At 32.7% G+C, this 27,351-nt stretch overlaps 1 protein-coding gene across 1 annotated transcript in view; it reads left to right on the forward strand.

The window, feature by feature from the left end:
* Nup54 (nuclear pore complex protein Nup54) overlaps positions 1-8,265 on the forward strand; it is a 69,319-nt gene extending 61,054 nt beyond the window's left edge. Inside the window, exon 12 of the mRNA XM_075370191.1 lies at positions 3,856-8,265. Coding sequence (XP_075226306.1) covers positions 3,856-3,969 — 114 coding nt within the window. The 3' untranslated portion in view covers positions 3,970-8,265. The remainder of the gene's footprint in view (positions 1-3,855) is intronic.
* Positions 8,266-27,351: the final 19,086 nt, after the last annotated feature.

The raw sequence follows: 27,351 nt of genomic DNA on the forward strand, positions 1-27,351 counted from the left end.
CAAAAATGAACAGATGTATATCGACAACGATTGCCAGCATAGAGGGTTGTCATCTGCAACAATGAGTGATTGTCATATCACAATCGTGGAAGAGTGATTATTTTGCTGGAATTTTGCGTTACATAATCTGAGTAACTTCAGTATGTTCTGGTCTTGTTTTTTGTCAAATCAACTAATAGGAATGTTAGTAGCCGAATGAGAAAATAGCTTTCTCATTAATGAATTGTTATTACCGGAACAATGATGCTTTTGAAGAAAAACAAATAAAAAAGTGGTCTTACTGGACAAAAATGTATAAGGTTTGCGTGATTTTTGAGAATGTTTTAACTGGAGATGAATGTTCAGTCGCTTTTCTCACCAGAAATGAAACTGACTTTACTTGAATACAAATTGTCTGGACTGAACAAACTGTCTAAGCAAACTTTCTAGAAAAGTGCTGAACAGTCCATCAAGAGGATATGCATATAGGTCATGGCAAAGGCAGTATGATTAATGCAACCGTATATTGTGAAATTTTGGGAAAAAAATATTGAAAGATCAGCAGCCAGGAATACTGATAAAAGGCTTATATAAATGTATGTATGCAATTATATACATATTTGCATACTTGCATGTATGTTATCCCAGTTTTCATCGATCAGGTACCGTGTTGGAAGGATTCAATTTGAAGGTACGGAAACACTCTTCTTATAGTCTAGTTCTGGCAACCCACAACTTTCACGAGTTGATCCCACAATAGAGGGCATTTTGGATTAGTGATTTAACACTGATGATAATGTTACAAGTTCATTATGCGAATAAAACAACATTTGACATTATCAAATGTTGAATAGAAGGGTGTATTTTGTTTTACAAAATGAATAGAAAACTGAAGTTACGTTATGTCAAGCACTTAAATATAATATGAGATCTTCTCAGCAACTTCCTCTTGAATATTGTACTTTTGAAAAAATAAAAAAGTTCAAAATGTACTATATGTTTTTCTTGTATGTGTGCAACTTTCATGTAGACTTCCCTTTATATTAGCTAAAAGAATTATATCAATGATTTTATGAAAACCGCTTATTGATTGTTGCAGAATTATAGTATCTGTTTAAAAATGAACATACTAAAATGTTAGTAAGCGACTTTGAACTTTATAATACAATGGTGGTATTTACAGTCCAATAATAGTAGCTTTTGGATTTTAAATATTTATGGATTTCTATTTAGAAAATTTTGTTTGCTGCATTTTTTCTACTGAAACATTAGGAACTGTCCATTTACCATATAAATCTCAGCCTAGTTTATCTCTTTATTGTTATAAAAGTTGTTGATGAAGTAGTACAGATATAAAATCACTCACGATAAAATAATAATAAATGGCTTTATTACTTCATGTAACATGTAATCTATTATATAGATTGTACCAGTATACAAAAGTATGTTGTGTGAGGAATATATTTATTATGGAATGTAGTTATTCGTATTGTCAGTGGATTTTTATCTGTCTTTTGAATATGCTCTTATAGCTACAGTTAACTAGATTTTAGTAATACTTTTGGGAATTTGTAGTATGTAAACTACAAATTTCCTGTAAAAAATCTAATGTTAATTTAGTTTAACAATCTACACATTACAAATTATTAAAATATAAACTGACACTACACTATGGTGTGTTGTATTTGGTTTTTTTAGTAGAATGGTAACAACAATAAAAGTGTTAAAAAGGTCAGATTTTTCTTATTATATATATATATATATATATATATATATGTATGTATGTATGTATGCAGCGTAAATCATTGTAATTTTAATTGTGAACTAGTGATCACATTGATTTTTTTTTTATTATTTTGAATAATACACCGTCTTTTACATGAAGATATGAAATTTGATTTTTTTTATGTTATTAGTCATAAGAGAACATTTTTCATTTACGGAGGTTACTTTTACATCCCATTCTATGAGATTTGTTTGAAAAGACCATGAAAAAATAAAAACCACTTAATTTTTTAAGATAAACCTTTTTTATTTCTCAATATAGTCTCCTTTTAAGGTTATACATTGCATCCAACGCTACTCTAGTTTGTGGATTTCTTTCAAATAATAGGATTGCTCCTGCTTTGCAAAATAGTCATTTGTTCCTGCAATCACCTAAAATTTCCTTTCTGCCAGCCACTTTTCATGTTGAGGAACAAATAGTAGTATGAAGGAGCCAAATCTGGAGAATATGGGCACGCAGAACAAGTTTAAACCCTAATTCTTATCAATTTTGCAGCCATAACTAGAGGATTGAGCAAGTACAATATCATGATAATGGACTTTTGTGAGCCAATCATTAATGTTTTTCTCGCAGCTTGATTTTCAAACAGTCCAATAATGAAGCGCAGTATTTGCCTGAATTGATGAACCTTTTTCTAAGTAATCGATGAGGAACATCCCTTACGAATTCCAAAAAAAAACATTTTCCTTGATTTTCCAGCCAGAGGAATGGCCTTCACCTTCTTTAGTGCAGACTCTCTGCTGGCATCATGTTATTTAAATAATTCCTTGGTCTCAAGTGTGTAGCGGTGTATTCACATTTTGTCTAGTGGATCCTTTGGATTTTGCTGAAACAGCTACTGACCGTTCATGGAGTACCTCGTACAATTTTGTTTTTGTTCAGCTGTTCACAGCTGAACAAAAACAAAATTGCTTTTCAAAACAGCTTTTTAATCTTGTGAACAGCTTTTTCTATTTTGAAATGTTGATGCAAAATCAATATGCACCCGTTTAGGTGAGATACCCACAGCACTAGCAATTTCACATACCTTCACTCTTCTATCATCCAGCGACAAATCAAGAATTTTATCAACCATTTCTGGAGTAATGACCTTAACAGGGCATCCAGAACAATTGGCATCGCTTCAACAATTTTTAAACCATTTGTAAACTGTTCTAATCAAACATGCAGATTTACCGTAATATTTATTGAGTCACATTATTTTTTTAGTCTTCTGAAGTGATTTGTCTTCCATAATATTTAATCAAGATACGAAACTTATCCATTTTTTAGAAATCACTCAACTTTCTTGATGCAAATTGACAACAAACACACAGAAATAACTGACCAGTTAAAAACTTGGTGGGCCTTCCAAAGATGCTGCTAACGGAAAATCTCCACAATACACAATAGTAGTGCTAACTCTTGGACTTTTCAACTCCCCTCTTTTATTCTACGCTTATATCTCCCAATGTATTTATTTATATAAACAAATTCACTAAACCTTGACAAGCTTAACACTTCAGTGTATGTATGAACAATATGCATACATACATACATACATTTGCAGGATTTACAACCACATCTTACGTTGTATGAAATAATGAACTTTTTATTCAGTTATTAAATTATTTTATCATTTAAGCGATTACATTAGCCATATTTAGTAAATATTCTGAGTATGTAAGCAACGTGTAAAAGTCCAAAACATGCATTGATTTCATCAAATAAATTATTGAGTGTAGTGAAATTTTCCTTTTTTTATTCATACATAGGAAGTGAGACCCATGATTTCTTATAATGAAGTAGGGTTAATGTTTCCTGAATTTCAACGCATAGCTTACATTTTATTTTTTTTCTTCACTAATGAAGCAAACTGTAAATGGTAAAGATAAATGGGTGATTATGTTATGCTTCTTCAATTGAACTTGATGTTATACTTTGTTTTTTCACAGTACTGTCTTCCTATTTTTGGATATTTACTGAAAAATATTATTTATATATATATATATATATATATATATATATATATATATTATATATATATATATAATTTTCTTTTTACTTTCATCTTATAATTACTAAAAAAAAATTGTTTTGTCTTTTTTCAGTATTTGATGATGGAGCAGAATGGTATGAGTCATTTGATTGAGATTATTCAAAATGATTTAGTAGATTTAAAAATAATGAAAGATGGAATTAATAAATTATTGTCATCGAATTAATCAGATATGCTCATTTAAATAAGATAATGAAACGGCATACTTCATAATTGTTTTTTTGTTAATTAATCACAGGATTATTAATTTTTTATATTTTAAACTTCTTCGATTATTTATTTTTGGATTGAAGTTTTTTAATTTTAAATATTTTTAATCTAGATGGCTTCATTGAAATAAGTTTTTTTGTATTAATAAATGTTTAATATTATTTATTACCTTTTTTTATTACATGACAATTCTGAAAAAAAGAGATTGTTGCCAAAAAATAAATCCATTGTATACAGTAGTGTCACACATCAGTTTGTATATTCTTGTTCGAAATAGATGGCATAAATGGTGATGAAAACTGTTTTTAAGATTGTCACCGAATGGTTTCGACAGCACCTGACACCTTAGAACTTTATAGTAGGCCTGTAAAGGGTTGTTTAAGGTTTTTAGAGTGATAGCCCTGAAAATGGCCACTTGTGTGTTTTGCAAGGTAGCCCTGAGAAGGGCTACCTTGCTATAGTCGGCTACTCAGCTATAGTCGGGGAGTTGTGGTTCATCTGTTGGAATCGTACCAAGCTTTCTCTCGGTGGCAGTTGGGTCCCAACTACAGTGTGGCAATGATGACACCCAGAGCCCTGCATTGTCAGGTCAGAGTCGATAGTCTTTCGCTGGTGCAGCTGAGGCAGTTTTCCCCAAGCGATTTCATGCTAAGCCAGACCATAGGTGACCTACATTGGTCGACTTATCTGGGTTTAGATCTGAATTTCTATGCTGTGTAAAACATAATTTTGATCAGTATGAGTGTAGCACTGATCAAGTTAACTTTCAACTCGTTCATCTTGTGAGGCATTTTCAGTTACAAACGATGCTGTCAAATTTGGACAAGGCACAGGGTTCGTGCTTCCACGGTTTCGGTTAGTAAGTTGAGGGAATCATGTTAGGTTGGATGTGAAGATGTCTGTTTGAGGCCTACGTGAAGGCAAAATTTGATTGGCATTTTTACTGATGCAAATGTTTACTGAGGCATTTACATTGGTGGCATCCCGACCGAGGCCTGGCTGATGACTGTGAGATGTAATCAGTTAGAGGGTCTAAAGGCGATTCCCAGAAGTCTCTCAGGGCTCGGAACAGAAGGGGTCGTGTGGCAACCGGTAACATCACAAGGTGGGTGTCTTCTCCCTACGGGGTAGGGATGGGCCAGCTCCTGCTAATGGGCTCATTGGTCAGGGCACTTGAAGCCCTGGGGCTTCAAAAAGCTGGGGTGGAAGGAATGGGCCTGCCAGGCCTGCTGTTCAGACATGGATGTTGGCATCTGCTGGGAGGTCCCACATTGGGCTGGCTAGGGAACTTCTTTTTTCTTCCATCTTTTCCTCCAGACAATGGTTAGCAACAAATCAGCTCTCACTGTGTTGTGCCTTTGTTACATACTTGCCTTCGAGTGACGTTTCATCCTTGAAGTGCCTGGGGAAATTTGATTTGCATGGCATTTCTTTCGCCACCACCTCATTCGGTCACCATAAAGCATAAGACCAAATGTCTGTGCCACAAACGGCTACTGAACCTCAAATCAGTTTAGCGATCAGTGTCCTAACTATCTCTTAGAGCTAGCCTAATTGCGTGAGCGAACTAAGCATGGTGCCACACACCAGTTGCTTCGTGTCCTACCACTCATTTGTCATATATTTTAAAATGGGTAGGCGCACCCCATCAACCACTAAAATATATATGACATTCAATAAATTAAATTTATCTTGTCAAGACAGCAATTCGCTGCCACGCGTAGGTCGCTGAATGTCAGCAAGTACCTGTCCACCAATATTAAAGCACTTGGAGCTTTAATTGGCTGATGGCCAACATAACTCTCGAGTAGCTTCCTACAGCAGCGATGTAGGAGTCTTTCGCTTAAATAAACTACTGATGCTGGTTGAACAAAGCAACAGCATCAAGGAACACCCACACGGTCCAACATTGCAGCTCATACCACATTGACTCGCACCTTATGAGTGGCCAATTTTCCCCTTGACCTCTAAGTTCCAGGGTGGCCTGAGTTCTGCCCTGAGTTATATAAAAAAAGAGTGGATGTAGTGATACTTTCCTCAAAAATATAAATAATAGATATATTAAGGAGAATACAAAAGATATAAAAAAATTAATTCCATTAAAAAAAAAACAAAGCATAACCAAAAAATACATTACTTATAATTACATTTATAAAAATACAAATATAAGATAGTTACTTACAACAGAAGATGCCACCTGTGAACACATCAAACTAATAGCAAGTGTAATTAAAACTAACTATTTATATTAAAATCCTTTGCAAATCCAATGATTCATCATCAGTTTTTAAAAAAATACTGTAGATAATCATTTGTCATATATTAAAACTTATAACGGTCATGATTAATTGAATTAAATACGAGTTTCAATTAAGCTAATCATCAATAAAGGTAAGTCAATTTTAATGATTAATCATTATCAAAATCTACCTGTTTATTCATAAGCACGTATTGTACATTCACATTTGTAATTTTCTTAGATATCTGAGTTTATTATTATTATTTACTTCTAATATTTCTAGATTATTCTACATATAGGGTGCAGCATTTAATATTCATTTTGAGTTGGCAACACAAGTCGCTTGTGTGGAGTGTGGGAGCAGTCGCTGACAGGAGTGGTTGAGTCCCATGAGGTCTTGAATTTTAAACAATGGAATTTTTTCCTTGCCACAACTTATATTTTATGTGGAAGAATTTGTGTTAAGCAAGTCGATTGTATTCATGAATCAAGAGTTTTGTTGGACATTTGGTGACAATTGATACTCGGGACTGCACCTTCAAGAAATACAATTTGTCAATGATTGCTCAGTGGCATCAGATTGAATCCATATGAAACTGGATCTAGGATAAAGCCCACACTCATCGAAACACGTTCTGAGCACCTGAAATTATCGATTCACCATGCGTTATTATAACACACATTTTGTAATGGTGATATTTGAAAACTGAAGTTTTCCCCTTCACACCTTCCTTGATGTTATTGTCAGGAAACGTTACCCTGGACTATCTACATCACATTGTAGTAAGTGTACCTGGGAAATAGATATAATGGCTTACATGTCACGGAGGACATCAAAATTAGTTACAAAACTTGAGGCCTGTTTTATGAATACTAGGCACTGATTTTACTTTATTACGTTTAGTTTATTTATTTCTCTGTACAGTAAATGTGTTATCATACTTTAAAAGTTAGTAACATTAAATGCTGCATCCTGTATTTGTTATTCTATTCATGTTTATGTGTAAAGAGATTATTGGCAATATTTACATTGCATAAATATGTATGCTCTTAAATTTTCTAAAAATCTCTGTTCGAAGGTAATTATAATACTTATTAGATTAATTTTATAAATGGCACTACTGTTAAATTAAATTTCTAATGATAATTTTATTGTCATTTAAATATCTTGGTTTAAAGTATAATATCTGTTTATATTTTAATATTCTTTTCTAAAAAACCCTGATAGACCCTACAGTTATTATTATTATAAGATGCGTGTATTAGTTAGGTTCTTTATTTTTTTTTAAATTGTAAATTGCATATAATAATAAAAAAGCATTCCTTTCAAGAGAATAATTCTTCATTGTACACTGCAATAATAAATATAATTAATAAATTACATCTTGATTTTTTTTTTGTCCCCTTGACATTCTTTGAACTCTCAAGGATGTATTTTTAAAAACAAACCGTTTTTCACAATATTTAAAGTTGCATCTCTTTCTTTTTATTTAACAGTAAAAAGATATTACTTTTAAAACTATTGTGTAATTCTTTTTATATAAAATAACTGTAAAAATTATTTACTCTTTGTTATGCCGATATTAATGATGATTATTTATTATTATAACGCAATTTGTGTTGATGTAAATAAATCATATTATTTTTAAATTCAAAAGATATGGAAGCTCATTCCATATTTATATCATATGCATGTTCATTTGTATGTGTGTTTATGAATTTAATTTATCTATTTGCTTTTCTATCGTTGTTAAAAGTTTATGACTTTGATCTCCTTTGAATAACCAGTTAATACTGGTTCTTTATTATATTAAGTTCATAACCTTTAGAGATTATAAAATTATTTTAATTACATAATGGAGATTAAAGAAATTTTATATTTTTTTTACTCTTATTACTAGTATTTTTATAGGCAGAGTCTAATGTAAGTAACTTTATAATGAATTGTGTAAGTTATGATGAAATTTGTTACATTGTACTAAAGTTTTGTATTATACCATTTTTATGATTGGATTTCATTTATATTATTTGTAATAAACTTGTTCTTTGAAAATCCCATCTCAGATGTTGATCGACAAAAACTCCTAAATATTTAGTATTTTCAACCCTTTTAACGGTTTCATTATTTAGCTTTAATTTAAAATCTAAGGTTAAAAGATCATGGTGATTGGAAAAAGTCAGGTAAACTGTCCTAACTACATTGATCTGCGATCAAATTTTTATACCGTTTAAGACATGCAACTTGTATTTTACATTATTCCAGTTGTTAGATGAACATAATACTGCTGTTTCATCATCAAAGGAAATAATTATGGAATCATAATCAGTGTTTACATTAAAAATGTCATTTATTCATACGTAAATAATGAATAACAATGGTCCTAACACAGTATCCTGCAGTGTGGTACTCCTGTGTTTATTGTAATAGGCTCACTTTTAGTATTTTTTATTTTTACTGTATGTTGTCTATTTATAAAATAGACAACATTTAATAAGTATTTATCGACATATAACTGATAAATCCTCTATTAGTTTTTAGATTACTCTTCTTATACCGATTTTATAAAGTTTTTTAACTAAAAGTGAATGATTAATCGTATCAAAGGCATTAGCAAGATCAATAAATACAGCAAAAGACTTTTCATATTAAAACATTCAATAAAATATTGTTCTATTTCTGCAATTACATCTTAGTTCCTACACCTTAACTAAACCCAAATTGCAACTTAGGAAATATATTGTGTTTATCCAAGAATTTAGCGATTCAGCTTTGCAAACATTTTTATGGAGCTAAGAAGTTTGGTCTGTAATTAGTTCTTAGTTTATGATTTCCAGATTTAAAAACAGGAGTTACTTCAACTAATATAAAGTAAGTTGGACATCACCCAGTTTCAAAAAATAAGATTATTTATGTACACTAGAGGTTCAACAATATACGGTATAATGAAATCAATTTCAATACATTTGCATATATACCATCTATTCTACCGTATGTATTTTTTAATTGTAGATTAGTGTTTAATATCTCACTGGCGCATACAGGTTTTAAAGATATGCTATTTGTTAATGGTTTTTGATTTTCAATAATAAATTGATTGATGAATTCTTATTAATTTTACTTACAATCTCATCTCTTCTTCAACACTTACAAAATAATCATTAAAATAGTTATCTATTTCATCATTATTAGTCATATCTGTATTTTTCTTTTGTCATTAATTATATACATTTAATTTATTTCTATTCTTTGCCTTTCCCAAATTTATCGTTAACAAATTTCTATATTTTTCTAGTATCACTACAATTTTTTAATTTAATTTTATCATAATTTAATCTAGCAATTCCAAACGGTTTATATAGTTAAGTTCTATACATATTGTATTCATCTTTCAATTATTTATCTATTATTAGGGTTAATTTTCTATTTTTTGTTCAATTTTTCTTTAGTTTTTGTTGACTGAATAAGACTTACTGTCCCAGACTTCCTAGGTTTATTTTTAATTTTTACACTGATAGTTGACTTAATTATAACCTCATAATAACTTAATTATAATTTCATAATTAAGTTTATTTAAAAGTTTGTCTCAAGATTTTGGTCATACAGCAGATAGATATGATCACATGATATTTCCTTAAGTTGTTAAGTAAGCAAGCATTTTACTCTTATAATTAATTGATTTACTGTAAGAAGATTACAAAAAAGATATCTGAAAAATATAGAAAAAGGGATATGATCGGTTAAATCATATCTAATAATATAATATACCTATAATAATATAGGTTGCATTGCAAAGCTAGATTTTATTAACACATTATCTGTACATGAACCATAAAGACGTATATAGTAAATTTTTTTATAGCGTGTTTTAAAACCCTATTCAAAAAAATTGTTTTGAAAATTCACTCTGTCTTCATTAATTTTCATTATGTGTATTGGTTTGCATGACATTTCTTCTGCCAACACCCCATTCGGTCGCCCTAAACCATGAGAATGAATGTCTGTGCCGCAAATGGCTACTGCGCCATGAAACAGTTTAGCAACCAGTGTCCTAACTAGCTCCTAGAGCTTACCTAAAAGCGTGAGTGGAATAAGTGTGATTCCATACACCACTCGCTTGCGTGTCTCACCGCCCACTTGTCATATCACTAAAATGGATAGGTGCATCCCGTCAACTACTAAAACATATATGACTATCAATAATTAAATTTACCTCATCAAAGACAGCAATTTGCTGCCACGCCTAGACCGTTGAATGCCAGCAAGTACCTGTCCACCATTAAAGCTCTTGGAGCCTTAATCTGGCTGGTAGCCAGCCATATCTCTAGGTTAGCTTCCTACAGCAGCGCTGTAGGAGTCTTTAACCTTAGGTAAACTACTGATGTCAGTTGAACAAAGCAACCACATCAAGGAACTCCCACACGGTCCGATAATGCAGCTCTCACCACATTGACTCGCCCCTTGTGAGTGGTCAGTTTTCCCCTTGACCTCTGAGTTCTGGCCCCCCAAGAGCTGGGCAGTCAAACATCATGTGTTCGTTCGACTGGACCTTCCCGCAGACGCACAGCTCATCAGCTGCCAGGTGGAACCGAAACAAATATTGGTTTAAATTTACATGGTTGGAGAGCACCCAGGTTCCTGTTGACCTTAAAAACGAAGGAGAGGCATACCATCCCCCCAGATCTTGAATAAATCTATACAAGGACCTTTCCTTAGTCATGGTGTGCCATTCTTGCTGCCATATTATATTGCTCAATATTATATTTCAACCAGTCACTGTTTTCAGCATCTGTATTGCTAAGATTTGTGTTTATTTTTTGTTTCACATCAGTACTTAATGTACAGTTTGGACACCAGGAAGGATTAATTACAGTCATTAGTCTTATGTTTGCCTCTGCATTTTAGGCAGATTGTTTAATTAGTGCACGATGACCAATTCACAGACAATTTCTACAAGGGCTAACATTAATATCATCAATATTAAATCTTGCTCTAAATCTTTGGTGTTCTACAAAGATCATATTACTATTATACATTATCATACTACACTAATCTACATGTAATTCTATGATTGCACATTTTGAATATTTCCGCTTGTACACACGTGTACAATAGTGCACTTAGTTGTTCATCAAAATTTCTACTGTTTATATCAATCTCCAGACCTTTTTTTACTGAAGTTATGCTCTTTACCAATAATTTTCATCACTGGTTTCCTCAGCTGTGGTGTCCTAACCTCAAAATGACTTCAGACTTCATCATTTAACACTTCTAATGCTATAGATACATCACTTTTATTCGCACACCTAATAATGACAGAGCCATCAGTTTTTTAATTATGTATTTTACAGGAAGTGAGGTGTTAGATTGCGCCAGCCTCATGATCAAACGTAGAATTTTTGTTTTCCCTTGTCATCGCTTCATATCAGGTACATGCTTCTTTTTCAATGAAAATATATAATTGTGTCTGATGAATAATTTGTACTCGTAATTACTGAAAAATGTTTATTTTTCTTGCCTTGAATCGTTTCTTTTAGTAAATCATTTTCAACTTTAATTCAGTACTTAGTCTCTTGAACAAAGCACACTTGACTTCTAATGACTCAAGTTTTGCTAAGTCATAGACCTCGTCAGCCGAGGCCATTATAATGGCATCATGCAACTTAGATTTGTTCTCCTGGATATGTTTTGTATTACACGCCTAGATATGTTTTTAATATTTTAAAACAAAAAATATTTTTAATAAACACCGCTTAGAAGTAATATTTAAACGCTATAATGCAGAAAGTAGACTGTCTGTTACGTGACAAAAAATGTAGACAACCTGATTTAAGACACTAATCGATCTTGAAAATGACAATCGTTCTTAAAAATAAATAGTATTTCCACTATTTCCTACAGTAAGATACATTTATTATCAAAAACTTCACTTAGTGTACGCAAAGAGTGGGTACAGAGTGGACATAATTACTGTCGGAGAAGGAGGCTGTTTTTTTTACTCTCAGAAAAAGTGACCGGTGATCTTTTGTCCCTCGTTCATCGTCTAATGACTTGAAGAGATGATGTTAATCGGTAAAAAAATTCTGTAAAAGACTAAATTTTACAGTCTGTAGAATTTAAAAAACTTACATGAAAATTTTATCGCGTATTTTCTTGCTCTGCATCGAGTCAAGTTTAAAAAAAGAAATGCATTTGAATTTCTGCATAGGAAAAAAAATAGTATATTTTAATATAAAGAGAATTACCGTATTGCTTCGAATTTAAGACGCACATTTTTACAGATAAAAGATAAAAATGTAAGGTGCGTCTTCAATCGGAGGTCTAATACACCGTTTGACATAAGCAGGTGTAAAGCTGAAGTTTTTAAATCCGTACGCCTGTTCAACATCGAACAGAGACCGTACAGGAAACGTGAAAGAACATTTGTCATCGGTTTTTAGAAAGATGCCTTATCTCAAAGAGATTTACATTTAACAGCTTTGTCGCTGTTGACATCATAATTTAGTGACGAGTCATCGTTGTGGAGTTTGTGCATAACGACAAACGTTCTTTCACGTTTCCTGCCTAACCTCCGTTCAGTGTAGAACAGGCGTACGGTATACTAATGTAGTTGTAAATCGGTCCGTTTTTCTCATAACCGTTCTGTTCTAACTATTTGTTATGTTTTCCCAATCGTTTCATCATCGTGGAAAAGCGTTTCACATACGACTCAGACTTTAGATGCAAGGTTATTTTACACGCGAACACATTGGAAATGGTTCTCGCTAAACGAAGCGAATGTGAATCGGTGGCGCAGTATGATACAGAAATTATTTGCGCGTAAACGAACTAAGAAATCTTTTTGCGGACCAAAGCACGAAAATCGATGCTGCTGTTTTGACCTGTTTCAAGGAACTCCGCGCAAAAGGTCTTCCGGTGACAAGAGAATGACCGATCTTAAAGGCCGAAGAAATTTCCAGGAATAACGGTCTTCAATTTAAAGCTAGCCGTGGATGGTGCGAGAAATTTACGAAAAGGCAATGTCTATCATCGCGTCTCGGAACCTTCATTTGCCACAAGTTACCTTCAAGATAACGCGCGTAAATTAGTGTAATATCAAAGTTACGTGATCGTTCTGCGATTAAAGAAACAACACTGTCTCAGTCAAATCGATAATGCCGATGAAGTTACTGTTGTCTTTGATATGCTACAAAATTACACGGTAAGCTAGAAGAGCCAAAAACAAGTAACGGTAAAAACAACCGGATATGAGAAAGCGAGAGTAACTGTTATTTCGAGTGCTACTGCCGACGGAAATAAATTATCGCCTTATGTAATTCTAAACAGAAAAATTGTGTCAAAAGAAGGGTTCTGTGACGGTGTAATTGTTCGAGCTCAACAAAACACCTGCACGACGAGCGACCTAATGCAAGATCGGTTAGGATGTGTACGGCAACATAGACCGGATCGACTTACGAAACGGTATGTTAGTGTTAGATGCTTTTCGTGGTCGTTTGTCTGACAACGTTAAAACGTAACCGACAAACGGAAAATGCGATTTATTTGTAATTTCTGGAAGTACAAGTCGATTGCAACCGCTGGATGTCGGAGTTAATAAATCTTTTAAAGATCGTATTCGTGCAGAATACGATCGGCGGTTGACTGAAAACGACCGTCCCCTTACACTGTGCGGCAAAATTAAACGAGTGTCGGCAGCTACGATTGTAGAATAGATTTCGAAAGGTCGGCGTGATTTGCCGTCAGAAATAGTTAAAAAGTCACTGTTTGAAGTGCTGCTGGTCGAATGCACCGGGTGGTTCTGAAGACGATGTACTTTGGAACCGCAGTAACGCAAATGAAACCGACGACGACTGAACAACAATATAGAAAGCTAACGAGACACACTGTTTAGTCACGAAAAATTACTGCAATTAGTGATAAAATACCGTACTTATAAAGCTACATACACGCTTGGCTAACTACATTACATCTGATGTACTTTTTTTTTTTTGTCTTCAGTCATTTGACTGGTTTGATGCAGCTCTCCAAGATTCCCTATCTAGTGCTAGTCGTTTCATTTCAGTATACCCTCTACATTCTACATCCCTAACAATTTGTTTTACGTATTCCAAACGTGGCCTGCCTACACAATTTTTCCCTTCTACCTGTCCTTCCAATATTAAAGCGACTATTCCAGGATGCCTTAGTATGTGGCCTATAAGTCTGTCTCTTCTTTTAACTATATTTTTCCAAATGCTTCTTTCTTCGTCTATTTGCCGCAATACCTCCTCATTTGTCACTTTATCCACCCATCTGATTTTTAACATTCTCCTATAGCACCGCATTTCAAAAGCTTCTAACCTTTTCTTCTCAGATACTCCGATCGTCCAAGTTTCACTTCCATATAAAGCGACACTCCAAACATACGCTTTCAAAAATCTTTTCCTGACATTTAAATTAATTTTTGATGTAAACAAATTATATTTCTTACTGAAGGCTCGTTTAGCTTGTGCTATTGGGTATTTTATATCGCTCCTGCTTCGTCCATCTTTAGTAATTCTACTTCCCAAATAACAATGATGTACTATAATATAAAATATACCGTTAAGCGCTTTCAATTTAAACGTTTTACTGCGTATTTGGATTATTCAATAAATTGTTGTAAGCAGCTACTATTTAATATTTTATTCATTTTTCAAAATAGGATGAACTTAATGAAAAATATTGACATATATAAAACACTTACACGATTTACTGTAATTTATAATAAATAAATTATACAGCGTTTTAATATTTTTATTTTTTCCAGAAATTATCCACTAAGTTTAGGGTGCATCTTAAATTCGAAAAAAACTACAGTATTATTATTTAATATACTTTACTAAATTTATTTATTATATTAAATTAATAAATTATTTACTATTAAATTTTGTTAATACTGAAATATATCAAATTATTTTGTACATTACTTTACAAAATAATGCGCGATGAATTTGTTACATCGGTTATTAATTTGCCTCTAATATTTATATTTATCTAATTTATATAAAGTATTTTTTAAATAATCCATTACGGTTATATTAAATCGGCCAAACGGGTAACTTTATTTATTCTTAGCTTTAACCCAGTAGCTGAATTGAAGAGCGACCGATCGATATACCAAAAGTCTTGAGCTTGATTTCTTTCTCGGTTCTGACCGTTGACTTCATTATCGACACGCAAGTGAATATCGTGTAAGAAGAATCTGTTAAAAAACAAATTAAATTATTATTTACTTAAAGCTATCGATTATGAAATTAAAAACACAAAACGGTGTTTGGTCTACTATAAAACTTGCGGATGTTAACTTAAAAGCAGTTTAATTTTATTACCCGAGTCCTGGATGAGATAAAACGATTGGATATTCAGTATAGCGGTTACCACAGATACCTGATCTATCCTGACAGGTAGATTTTCTTTCTTATCGGATCACTACTTCCTTATTACCGGTTTTGTGCTTGCAAATCTGTGACCCTGATAGGATTAAAAAAAAAAATAGTGCATTCTCAATGTCTACAGCCGTCTGTGAATCTACCCAGGTACTCTGTTCCTGTCTCGTTGCAACACAATAAGCTGAAACCCGGTAAAGTCTATTAGGCAGGCCTACTAATAAAAATAAAAAAAACTGTTAGCATTCCTGTTTCATTTATCAGCTGATGTTGGATTTAGTTCTCGGCAAGGATCTGGCATTTTTACCGGTCATTTCATCCATTTTATTTCTCTCGTAAAGATACACGTTTAGTATGTCTGAAATACTAAACAGTAATCAGCGGTTTATGCCGGTTAAAATACATTAAAAAATTATTATTATTAATAGAAGTTTACTACGAACAAATAATTTTAAAGAAAAACGGGTTAAAATTTGACAGTTAAATAATTAAGCCGGTTGGAGCCAGATTTAAAATGCTTATTTAGATATACAACTAGCGCTTTAGTAATGTAAATTAAAAGTTTTTTAATTTTGTTTTAACGTCTGCGATTGCAAACACGTAATGAATATTTATCATCGAACCGATTAAAGTCCATAATAACGCTATTATCACTTTTTCACATGGTATTAGGTTATGCATTACCGGTTAAATACTTACATCTAAAATATATACGTATTTAAAATTATCTTATAGGAAATGAACTCATTCTCTGAACTAAAAAGAATAGAAGTGCTACTCTAAAATGCATTATTAAAATATGTCGGTTATTTAATAATGTTATTGTTTGTCGTAAAACAAAGTAGCTGTTGAATACGTAATTTTAAATCTCTTTATTCTCTCTTTTTCAACGGTATTCGCATAATCAGATCGATGCAGTAAGTATGTTATTTTCATATAAACTTCAGCCACCAGGATTATTACTGATCGGCCATTAGACAGGTAACAGAATGTCTGAACCGATCCACAGATCATAATAAGAACATACCTGCTTCACAGAATTAGGGAACCGACCTACAAATCCATTATAGAACCTATAATGGCGGCTTGTAGCTAAAATTAGTAGGAGTGTTACTCCAGAAAATTTTTTTCTGGGCCTTTTCAAGGCCACGGTTAAAGTTTTCTGTAAAATAAAAGAATCAAAAAGAAATAAAACGGATCAAATAGAATTTGCCGGAAGCAGGATGATAATCTAATTTTACACTTTATCGCGTTCAAGAATACGGTACACGGTTTTTAAGCGCAACACATGCGGAGTAAAAAAATCTATCTTCCACCAGCACGTCAGGGTCAGCACTCTCTCTCCCTTGCAGCCTCATGTGCACCTTCCTATGTGTGCATGCGCACAACAGCCAAACACTACATTGCTGGAACTGTGAAACGCACAGTTCTATACAAATATTTTTGTATCTTTTTCAAAAACTAGGGGATGGCTACCGATATTAAGCTTAAGGATTATATATTTTACAAGTATAAAGAAAGAATTAAAGAAAAAAGGACTCGTTATATTTAATGTTATCGATAATATCAAATTGAAATAGGGTTGCTGTAGATCCACAGCGCCTATACGTGAGCCACCGCTGATAGAACGCGATATAGAGGAAAATTTTATCTGAAATAAAAAAGCGCTATAGCACAAGACAGCAAAAGAATAGCTTTAAAGTTCTTTCCCGTTACCCTATTTCAAGGTATATATTGCAGTTAGCGGTCTTGTCGATCGTCTATCTAACTTCAAACAGATACGCATGACTTTACAGTCACGCATTCCTTCACAGATACATGTTTAAATTATTTTACGCACAGCTTAGGGTTCCCGGCTTCTTCACCCGGGCGTATTACTTATCTGCACGGTCCAAGATATCTGACATGATAGTCCAGCACGTCAGAGGATTCTGGAGACGGGAAACGGTTCTCTTTTAAGGAGCTCAAACCTGATTTCAGGTGACTCTTTATTTCTTTTAAGGAGCTCAAACCTGATTTCAGGTGACTGTTTATTATCTTTCGGAAAAGCAATTTATAGAAGCGTTTACTTAAGGGCAAAATCTTGATCGTTAATGCGCTACAAGAAAATTTATCTATCTCCTGAGGTACCGTTAAACAGACCGATGACCGTCATTTTGAAAAGTCCAAATAATTTCTTGAAACGCTGCTTTGGACGGGCTTGTTCGAGTCGTTTCACGATTTCTATTCAGGTAGATCGTTTACGTCTACTACTAAATTTTTCAGTACCTCGCCGAGTCATCGCATTATTAGTATTTCTGCAGTTCAGTGGGATCGAGCTTTATGTGTGCCCGTCTAAGAAAACGCTTTTTTCCTGCGGTGTTAGAAAAAGTCGGACCCGGAACTTTGAAGAAAAGCGCCTTATCGGCTAAAGCACCTGATAAAGCCTCGTTTCGTAGTCCTTCCTTTTCGTAAACCGTCTAACCGAAAATATTCGTCTTAACCTAAGGATTACGCCTCGGAAATCGAGAGAATAATTTTATGCGTTTTCTACTTTTATTTGTTAAAATAGTCCTTAGTACAAAGCAGGAAGAGCGCCGTAAAATAATGAAATTGAAAATAGAAGCTTCTTACATCGCACGTGTATTCAGTACAACGCTATTTTATTTTCCCTAAGCCTGAAAATTTATTTTATTTAATTTACTTTTTCTTCGATTCAAAAGAGAATCGAATAGATCGAAAGAAAAGAAAAAGAAAAATCGTTTAACATACTATGTTTTTAGAACGAATGTATATTACCATCAGGAGGACCGGACAGGCACCTGCAACCACTCGCACTAAAAAGGGGCCGCACAGTACTACAGCGTACAGCCGCCGGTGTTAAAAGCCAGGGAGAGAAGTACACAGTATAGGATAGAATATACATCGTGTGGAGGAGGGAGGAGAGGCAGCCACCTGTTGTCATAGCTTCCTTTCCCCCCAGCAGCGCTGCCACCAATCAAATGGTACCGGTTTTTTGTGCCCCCACAAATAAGACTAGGAAAAAACATTATAATAAAAAAACATAACACCAGTGAATCGATGCTGTGAGAGAGAACGGGCGCTTGTCTTCAGTTTTCAATCGACGATTCTACGTCTACCGCCGTGTGTCAGTGTGCGCGGCCGTATAAAAGTTAGTGTGACCGGAAGCGAAAATTATTTTACGACGTTCATAAATACGGTGTTTATTTATCGCCTTAACGATAAATCTATTACTGCTTAAACGAGTAAGTTATAATTTATTTATCACATATGTAATTTTAGCGGTACGATTTATTAACGCGACTTATTTTACCGCTAAAATTTCAATCGACAGGTGAATAATTTTACTAAAACAAACAATAATTTCACGGTCCCGTTACATATCGAGTCGAATTAATTTTTTTTCTTATCGTAACGTAGTCGGTACGCAGATTTTTCTTCTTTTCTTTAATTTACGGCTGCGTTTAGTCATTAAGTGTGAAATCTAAAGCGGAGCATCACGTCGTATGTTTGCGATAAGCAAATCGATCGTCGACGTACATCCACAAGAATTTTGCTTAAACAGATTAAAGAAGTGAAATAGCTATTTTTGATAATACGATCGATCGACTAATTAAAAATCGATTTCTAGACGTTTGCTACACGATTTAAAATTACAATCGATTAATTAAGTAACGATTACGATTAATTTTAATTACGATTAATTATCTAATTTCATAAATACTATTTTTATGGAAAATTTTCAGTATCTTTAAAAATAATTTGCTTTGTTCGTACTTCATCATCGAGCATGTATTTAATTCAAAACCCCCTATTTAAGAAAAGTTAATATCATTCCTCAAAGTAAAAAATAAAAATCAGTTTGACTGTAGCGAGTGGAATTACCCGGTATGTTCTTGCTGCTCTCGGTTCTTATAAAGGGAAATGAAAATCGTTTAAAATTTTAAATTTTATACTACAGAAATATTTTACTAAAATATTTATTCCGCAAAACAATATTAAGTTACTCAAACTGCAACCTCACGCGGTGTACCGTATCGTTTTCCCGAAGAAGTTTGCAACGCCTTTCGTTTTATCCGTTCGAAGCGAGATTGAAAATTTCTCGTTAATTTTATTTTCGCCCGTTAAAGATTTTTTTTTCAAAAATATATATTCGTAAAATGTTTTCTGCAAAAAAACCGGATTTAATTTTTTTTCGTATTACGTCTCAATTTTCTTTCTCGTGCGTTCCGATAGTAAATCCAAAAATTTATTTTCCATCAAAAAGAATATTTCGAGCGAAGACAAAGAGGGCAAAACCGGAAACTTAAATCGTTATTTTTGGTAAAATAAGATTAATTCTGAGAGTCGTTAAAATTGCTTTACCTTTCCGTGCGAGCAGAAGGTAAAACAGAATCTATGTAATCGGATAACTCGACGATAGCAACAAAAAGCAACACGAGAATATAAGAAGCCGTTTCATTAATAAACGGCAAAATTTTAATTATTATTCATTATGTCAGCCTCTGCGGTGGAACGGTAGCGTCTCTGCTTTTCATCGGCAAGGTTCTGGATTCAAATCCCAGTCGGGTTTGACATTTTTTCGTACGCTAAGAAATCTATGTCTTCCGTCAAAAAAAGTACGGCCTGTAATTGCGAGAGGAAATAAATAAAACGGTTATTTTATTCTGATCGAAACGTAATAATAGATTACATAAATCGTGTCCTCGGTAGAAAAAATTTTAAATAAAATTTTCAAAAGCGATATAAAAGACCGAGTCCCTCGTTTTTATATAAAAAAGTCTCATTACGTTGTGCATTTGAAACGGGTCTTAGATCGGCGACTTAAAACATCATCAATCGGTAGACGGCCTCGATTTAAAATAATTTTTTTAACATTTTTTATTTTTAAACGAAAAAATACTTTTTTCACCCCGCTTAAATCTTTTTATTAGTATTTTCGACAAGTTTTTCCGCTTTCGACGAGTGCAATAACTAAATAAAATTCAGTACGTTTTTTAAATTTCATTTCCAGGAAGCTGCGGGACGTAATTTAGTCGGCGACTCAAAATAATACTGTAAAATAAGTTGCGATTAATTTTAAGTGTTATTTCCATAAATTTACCCCTGAAACGGTCCTCAAATTTTAATAGAATATCGTTTAAAATTACGAATAATTTTTTAGAATACCTGAAAAAATATTCAGCGTATCCTTTTCCTCAGTTTAAAGCGATCTTCGGTACAAATCTGATTTTCAGATAAAGATATTAACCCTATAATCCGAACCGGCAAATTATACCCGGTTTGGATAAGCGAAAATTTGGATTAACCGGAAACTACCTGCTACGTCCCGGTTTTTATTTTCACTTATATTATTTCAGTTTTTAATTCCATCGATCTCTTTATCGGATTATTTAAAATAAAATCTAAAGTAAAACTTAAAATTGTATTTTTACTCAAAATTAATCTGGCCGGAAGTACGGTAGAGCGAACGTTTTTGAAGTAGTCAATGTCGCATTTTCAGAAATAGGATTTTCGGTTACCTACAAAAATTCTTTACAGAAAATCGATAAACCGACTTTTAATAATTAAATTACCTAATTTAGAACAACACCTGTACAATTTACCTTGACAGCTCTCTCAAGAATATTATCGTTTTAAGATAATTAACTAACCGTATACGCTTGACGCTTTTATGTCAGAATATGAGTGGAAATTTTTTTATAGAATGAAAAATCGCCAAACCGACTGAGATTTGAACCGGGGATCTTGCAACGAAAGATAGAGCGTGTTATCGCTTCGATTTATTTTCAGGTCGTTTATTTTTTACGTTTCTATCAGCGCTAAATAACCCGGTTTGTTGTTACTAATAAGTTCAAACGGATACTATAAGGACCGGCGCTGTTTGTAAAATGAAAAATAATAAACCGTTTTTATAAAAATATATTTTACAGAAAATTTAAATAAAATTAGTCGATCTTTATTTACTCATTTATTTGTTAAAGCATCGCACAAGAACAGCCACCGATTTTATTGAAATCGGTTAGACGGAACGAACTTGCATGCATATTAGTCGGTTATAGACGACCCGATTGGAAATCGCAGGCTAAAAGTGACACAGCCGTTTTCAAGATTAACAAACATCCCTTGTCCGACGGGGCACAGCTCTAAAAGCGGCATTTTCATTTACTCTCGTTGAAAGTTACTCCGATCGCCGTAAATAAGAAAGACAAAGAACATTAAAGTACCTAACCCTTTCCGTCACGAAACGATACGTTACGTAAATCGGTCCGATTCAGAGAGGATTCGCAACAATTTTGAAAAACATTTAGATCGTCTATCAACTAAAAATTTTCACAGGGTGTTTTTGTCGATATTTTTTCACTCGGATGTTAAAAAATTACGGATTAAAAACTAACATTTTCTATAACGAACCCAAAACTTGGTTTCGTACTATTCTTCCTATGCGAGATTAGAGTATTTTAAGATCGGTCGAATGTACTCACCGCAAGCCGAGCGAACCACATTATTAACGATTTTAAAGAGGAAAAAATTAAGGAACAATAACAATTTAAGCGTTTTTAATAAGACGCCTTTATTTAATTTTGACAAATTTTTCTCTCCGGGTAATGACTAGCCGAAGGTTCCCCCTTGGAATTCAAATAAATTTTATCGAAAACATTTTTTACGGTGTCGGTATTATCTACGAAGTAATCACAAAATTTATTCAGATCGCGTTTTACGTTTTACGATGAGTATGAAGCTTCATAATAAAAGCAAAAAATCACCGGTATCTGCTATTTAATTCCCCGATCAAGTTTCGGTTATTGTATGAAATTTTATTTCGTTACTGAAATTTGGCTCGCACCCGAAGAATTTTTAAAAATATTTACGTGTAAATTTTTATTTTAATAAACTTTTATTTTCCGCTACAAGTTATTAGGAGAAACATTTTGTCAACTTTTATCCGAGAATTGGGTAGTAACATACTCCGAATTTAAAAAATAAAATATGTAGATTTCGTTTAAATATTTCAGAACTTTTAAAGTTATTTTTCTATAAATTACCGGCTATCAGGGTGAGAGCGAGTTTTAACTTTTATGTTTAGAGGTGGCAGCCGTAAAAATACACCGTAAGGACACCGGTATCCACAATCGTGGATGCCGGTGTTCTTTGGCGGTCGGATTTCAGTTAACCGCATATCTCAGGAACGGTCGACCTGAGACCGTACAAGCCTACGCTTCGTTTACATTCATACATATCCTCTGAAGTAATACCTTACGGTAGTCGGCATTTCTATTGATTTTTCAAAGCTACATCGACTGCAGGTATCGATTTACCGACTCGAGAATATTTTTCTGAACGACATTTCAAATTTCATAGGAGTAAAAGCGGATCTTTTTAAAAACTGTACGTGTTATTCTTACCGCGGAGATAGTGCGACCTTATGGATATCTGAAGATAATTATTCAAAAAGAATTGAAAATTCAATATTAGCTGTTCAAAAATTTATTTACTAGATACTTTGCAAATCATTTAACTTCACCGTTTAATCGTTTAACTAGCGTTTCTCATGCTGATCGTACGGATAGAATTTCCGTTAAATATAACGATAGTTTTTCTGTTACTCGTAAAGCGAAATTTCTGGGTTTTTTATTAGATGACAAATACTCTTGTGATTTAATTCGCAAATCGATCGATTTGCGAACGATTTCGTTCGAAACGAAATGAAACCGCTGTGAAGTTTTGCTTGTGCGACCTTTGTTAAAAAGAATAGTTTCTTATTCTTAAAAAAATTACAATACAAACCAAGCAAGCGTGTTAACTCGACACAACACTTCGGCTTATGAGAAAATCTTCTATGATTCCGTAATAAAATGTAGAACCGTTTAAAAATCTTCCTGAAAATTAATTTATAATATTGTTCGCAGATTTTCTTTTACAGAAATAATATTACTACATAGATGGATTTTTAAATAATAGTAATTACTTTTATAAGTCTATATAGAATGTTTGATCGAGTAATTTTCATCAACACCTTATGAATATAATAATTTTGTATTTATTTGCTTTTTATTCGAATATTTAATTTATATTTTAAAATAAATATAGATAAATAAATATAGAATTTAGAAACAATTATTACTTCCTTGTACGCAGAAAAGGAAGTATTCTGATCGCGAAAAATTTCGGTTATCAGATTTCCAGGGAAATATCCATTTTGACCATCCCTGAATGCATTTTGACTAGTTTCGGTGTGACGTCTGTACGTATGTACGCATCTCGCATAACTCAAAAACGATTAGCCGTAGAATGTTCAAATTTTTTTATCTAGGACTGTTGTTACATCTAATTGTACATCCACCTCCCCTTTTCATTGCAATCGACTGAAGGCAATGTATCGAAAAAAGCCCAAAATCCCCCAAAAATTGGATTTTTGAGGGCTTATCACTGCAGTTATAAGCCCTCATTGACAGCTTTTCAACGATATATCATAAGCGGTACTTATTTTTATCAGTTCCAGAGTTATAGCCAAATGAAAGTTTAGTTAATGAAATATTTGGATCTTACAAGAAGAAGGCATATCGGTTCGAATCAGACTTCATCTCCTTTTTTTAACTTTTTTTTTATATTTACTATTTTAACTCTTTTTTTTAAATTTAAATATATCGACTTATTTATAATTATTAACCTGTGATTGTAAAAAAAAGGTTTACAATAAATAACAATTCAATAATAACAATAAAAAAAAAATTGTAAAAATCAGAAGTTATTAGTGAAATAGAATTTTATGCGCTTTTAAAAATGCATATGTGTAAAGTAATACGCATTATTACATATGCATATATGTAACCGATTTGGTAAAACATCTGATTATTCAATATTAATTTCGAATTTATAATTTCTGTTTAATTTTATTTAATTATTCTGGAATTTCGGTAAAATTTTATCTATATTAAAGTTAAATACAGAGTTACTGGAAAATAGACTCTCGTAAGAACAATATATACACAGATTAAATAAATTGCAAAAAAATATTTATCTTTTAGTTCATTACTCCTCTTTTTTTAGGTGGATTTCATAAGAAAGCTTCCTATTGTAATGGGTACCAAGATTTGACTTCCGGAAAATGTCGACATATCTTCGCTTTTCCCATCCCCCAGACCTCAAAAGCACCGTTAGCTCAAAAGTTTATATATAAATTTATATATATATATATATATACTTCACTTTTTTGTGGACACGATAACTGCTGTGATTTTGCGCCAATCACTTTCAAATTGTTCCTTAAAAGTAGCTCGTCCGAAAATCTCGGTCGAGTTCATTAACGGCCAAAATCGGAGAATGGGAATGGAAATGAGGGGAGTGCTTTTTTGAAAAAAACAAAATATCGCTTTAACTTTCTTATTAAGTAAAATATCGAATTCGTTTTTTTTTTTTGGATAAGGATCTAAAACTTATGTAAGTAAAGTTTTTTTATATCACCAACCGTTGACCCAAGGGGTGAAAAAAATGGGGTTTCGAAGACAAAAAAAATCATACCGCCCTTAATAGGTACAGTATCGAATCGTTTTAAAGCGTTCGTTAGTCCTCTAAACATTACCTGAAACAATTTTTGATACCACCAACCGTTACGGCAAGAGATGACCAAATTGTAAGAAGATGGGCTCCGTCGTATGCTAAACACGTGAAACTTTTTTCACATGCGACCGTCGTCGTATCGAATAAATCTTTAGTTTTTCTTAATTTTAAGGTGGAAATCTTATTTATCCCCTACTTAGCGCCGGTGAAATCTACCTCCGCCTTCTGGCGTACCGAAAGGATTTTTTTATTTTATAATTGTGTATTGTGTGACGATCAAGATTTTACTACGGTTCCGTTGATCCGGCCAGGAAATTTTATTGGAGTCCCTTTTCAGTCGTATTATCTGTGGAACAACATATCTATCCGTTCATTTCTTATACGATTTATATAATGTATTATTATGTAGATATCAAAAAAAGATTTATTTAAAAAAATGTAATTTTTATCCGAATAATCAGAAATACATTTATCGCTTTTTCTCTTGAAAACAAATTACGCGAGTAATTAACGGAAAAAGAAAATTAATGTCAAAACGAGATTAATAAGTTTCCACTTTATCGTTGTAAAAAGGGTTAAATTTTACACTTACCTGGCAAATAATGGGAAAATTAAGAAAATCGATCGATTATCGTTTGTTCTTTTTTTAAATTTAAATAATCAAACTCGGTAATCAGTCGTTAAATTTAACGTCATTAGGAAAAAAATGCGTGAACAGTTTTTAAAATGAATTCATTCACCGCATTATACATGAGCCTTGTGTATAGGATATGGAAACGGTGGAATTTTGTAGAGAATGAAAACTGCCGCGGAGATCTGCTCAAAAATTTATAGATCACGGATTCGGCCGAACGAGAATATTTTTTTTTTATTTTCATCGATTAAATAACGTATCGCTTAATATTAATAATCGTCAGATTAAGTATCGTGTAATTTGTGAGAAATTTTCCGTATTTGAACATCGCATCGGTCTGCTCTTCAGAAAACTTATATTTCATCAACGGTCTGTCTTTTTGTGCCGAGTCGAAGGATTTACGTGAGATTTACGAACGTTTCGTTGCGGGAGACTAGTGGCAGTCGCCAGACCGGGATCTTCTCGGTTCCGGGTAGATTTTGTTATTTTTTTTATACGCGTTTTTTTGTAAAGATATTCTCGTTACTCTCAAGAGAGATCTTATTTACTTATAAATAAAATCGGTAAAGTTTTCTAGGACGGTATCGTAAAGATTAAAATTTACCTTCTACAAATAGTAACGTTTATAATTCATTACTTCTACGAATTTTCTTTTCTTTTCAAAAGACAAATATTAAAAAACACGTAAAACTTAATTAAAAAGTCCTCAAAAAAGGTATTTTTAGGCATACGTTTATGAAATTGCCAAAAATTGTATATTTTTCCATCCGACGAGTATTTTCACGTATTAAAAAAAGCCATTGTGCTGAATTAATAAAAAAGCTAGCAAAAGATTATACAAATTTCAGTCACGACAGTTTTTTATTTCAATTAAATATTAACGACTATTATTATAGCTTGGAATCGATAAATCGATTATAAAAAAGTTTTAAAAACGTGATTTTTTTTTTTTTTAAATTCAAACTCTAAAGTAAAAAATAATGTTATTTTCAATCAAGAAAAGGATTTTCTGTTTGTGCGTGATAAAAGAGAAAAGCGTGGGGTGCGCTTTAATTAGAAAGTCGTATATGAGAGCGCGCTCTACGCTTTTCTTTTTAATCTAAATTTCTTTTTAAAGTAAATAGAAAACCTTTTTAAAAGTAATTTGCTTGAAAAAAACATTATTTTTTACTTTTAGTGTGTATTTTTTTTAAATTAATTTATTTATTTTGAAGAAAAGCGTGTTTTTAAACATTTAAAAAAATTTAATCTTCATCTTTTTACTTCATCGTTGTAGAATTTTATTTGTTTCCTTTCCTACGTGCTTGCCGAGATTCTGTGTCTTTTCTCGCGTTTTTTAGAATAATTTCTGAGAAATTATATTATTCCGTATTTTATTTTCTTGACAGGACTGAGTCGTTTGAAATCATTCTCCGGGAAATTAATTTTCTTAAATTGTAAAATCTTTTCGTAAAGTATTAATTTTAACGCAATTTTTAATTTTTTTATTTAAACTTTTT

Source organism: Lycorma delicatula, chromosome 7 (genome assembly GCF_047948215.1).
Source record: "Lycorma delicatula isolate Av1 chromosome 7, ASM4794821v1, whole genome shotgun sequence".
NCBI lineage: Eukaryota > Metazoa > Arthropoda > Insecta > Hemiptera > Fulgoridae > Lycorma > Lycorma delicatula.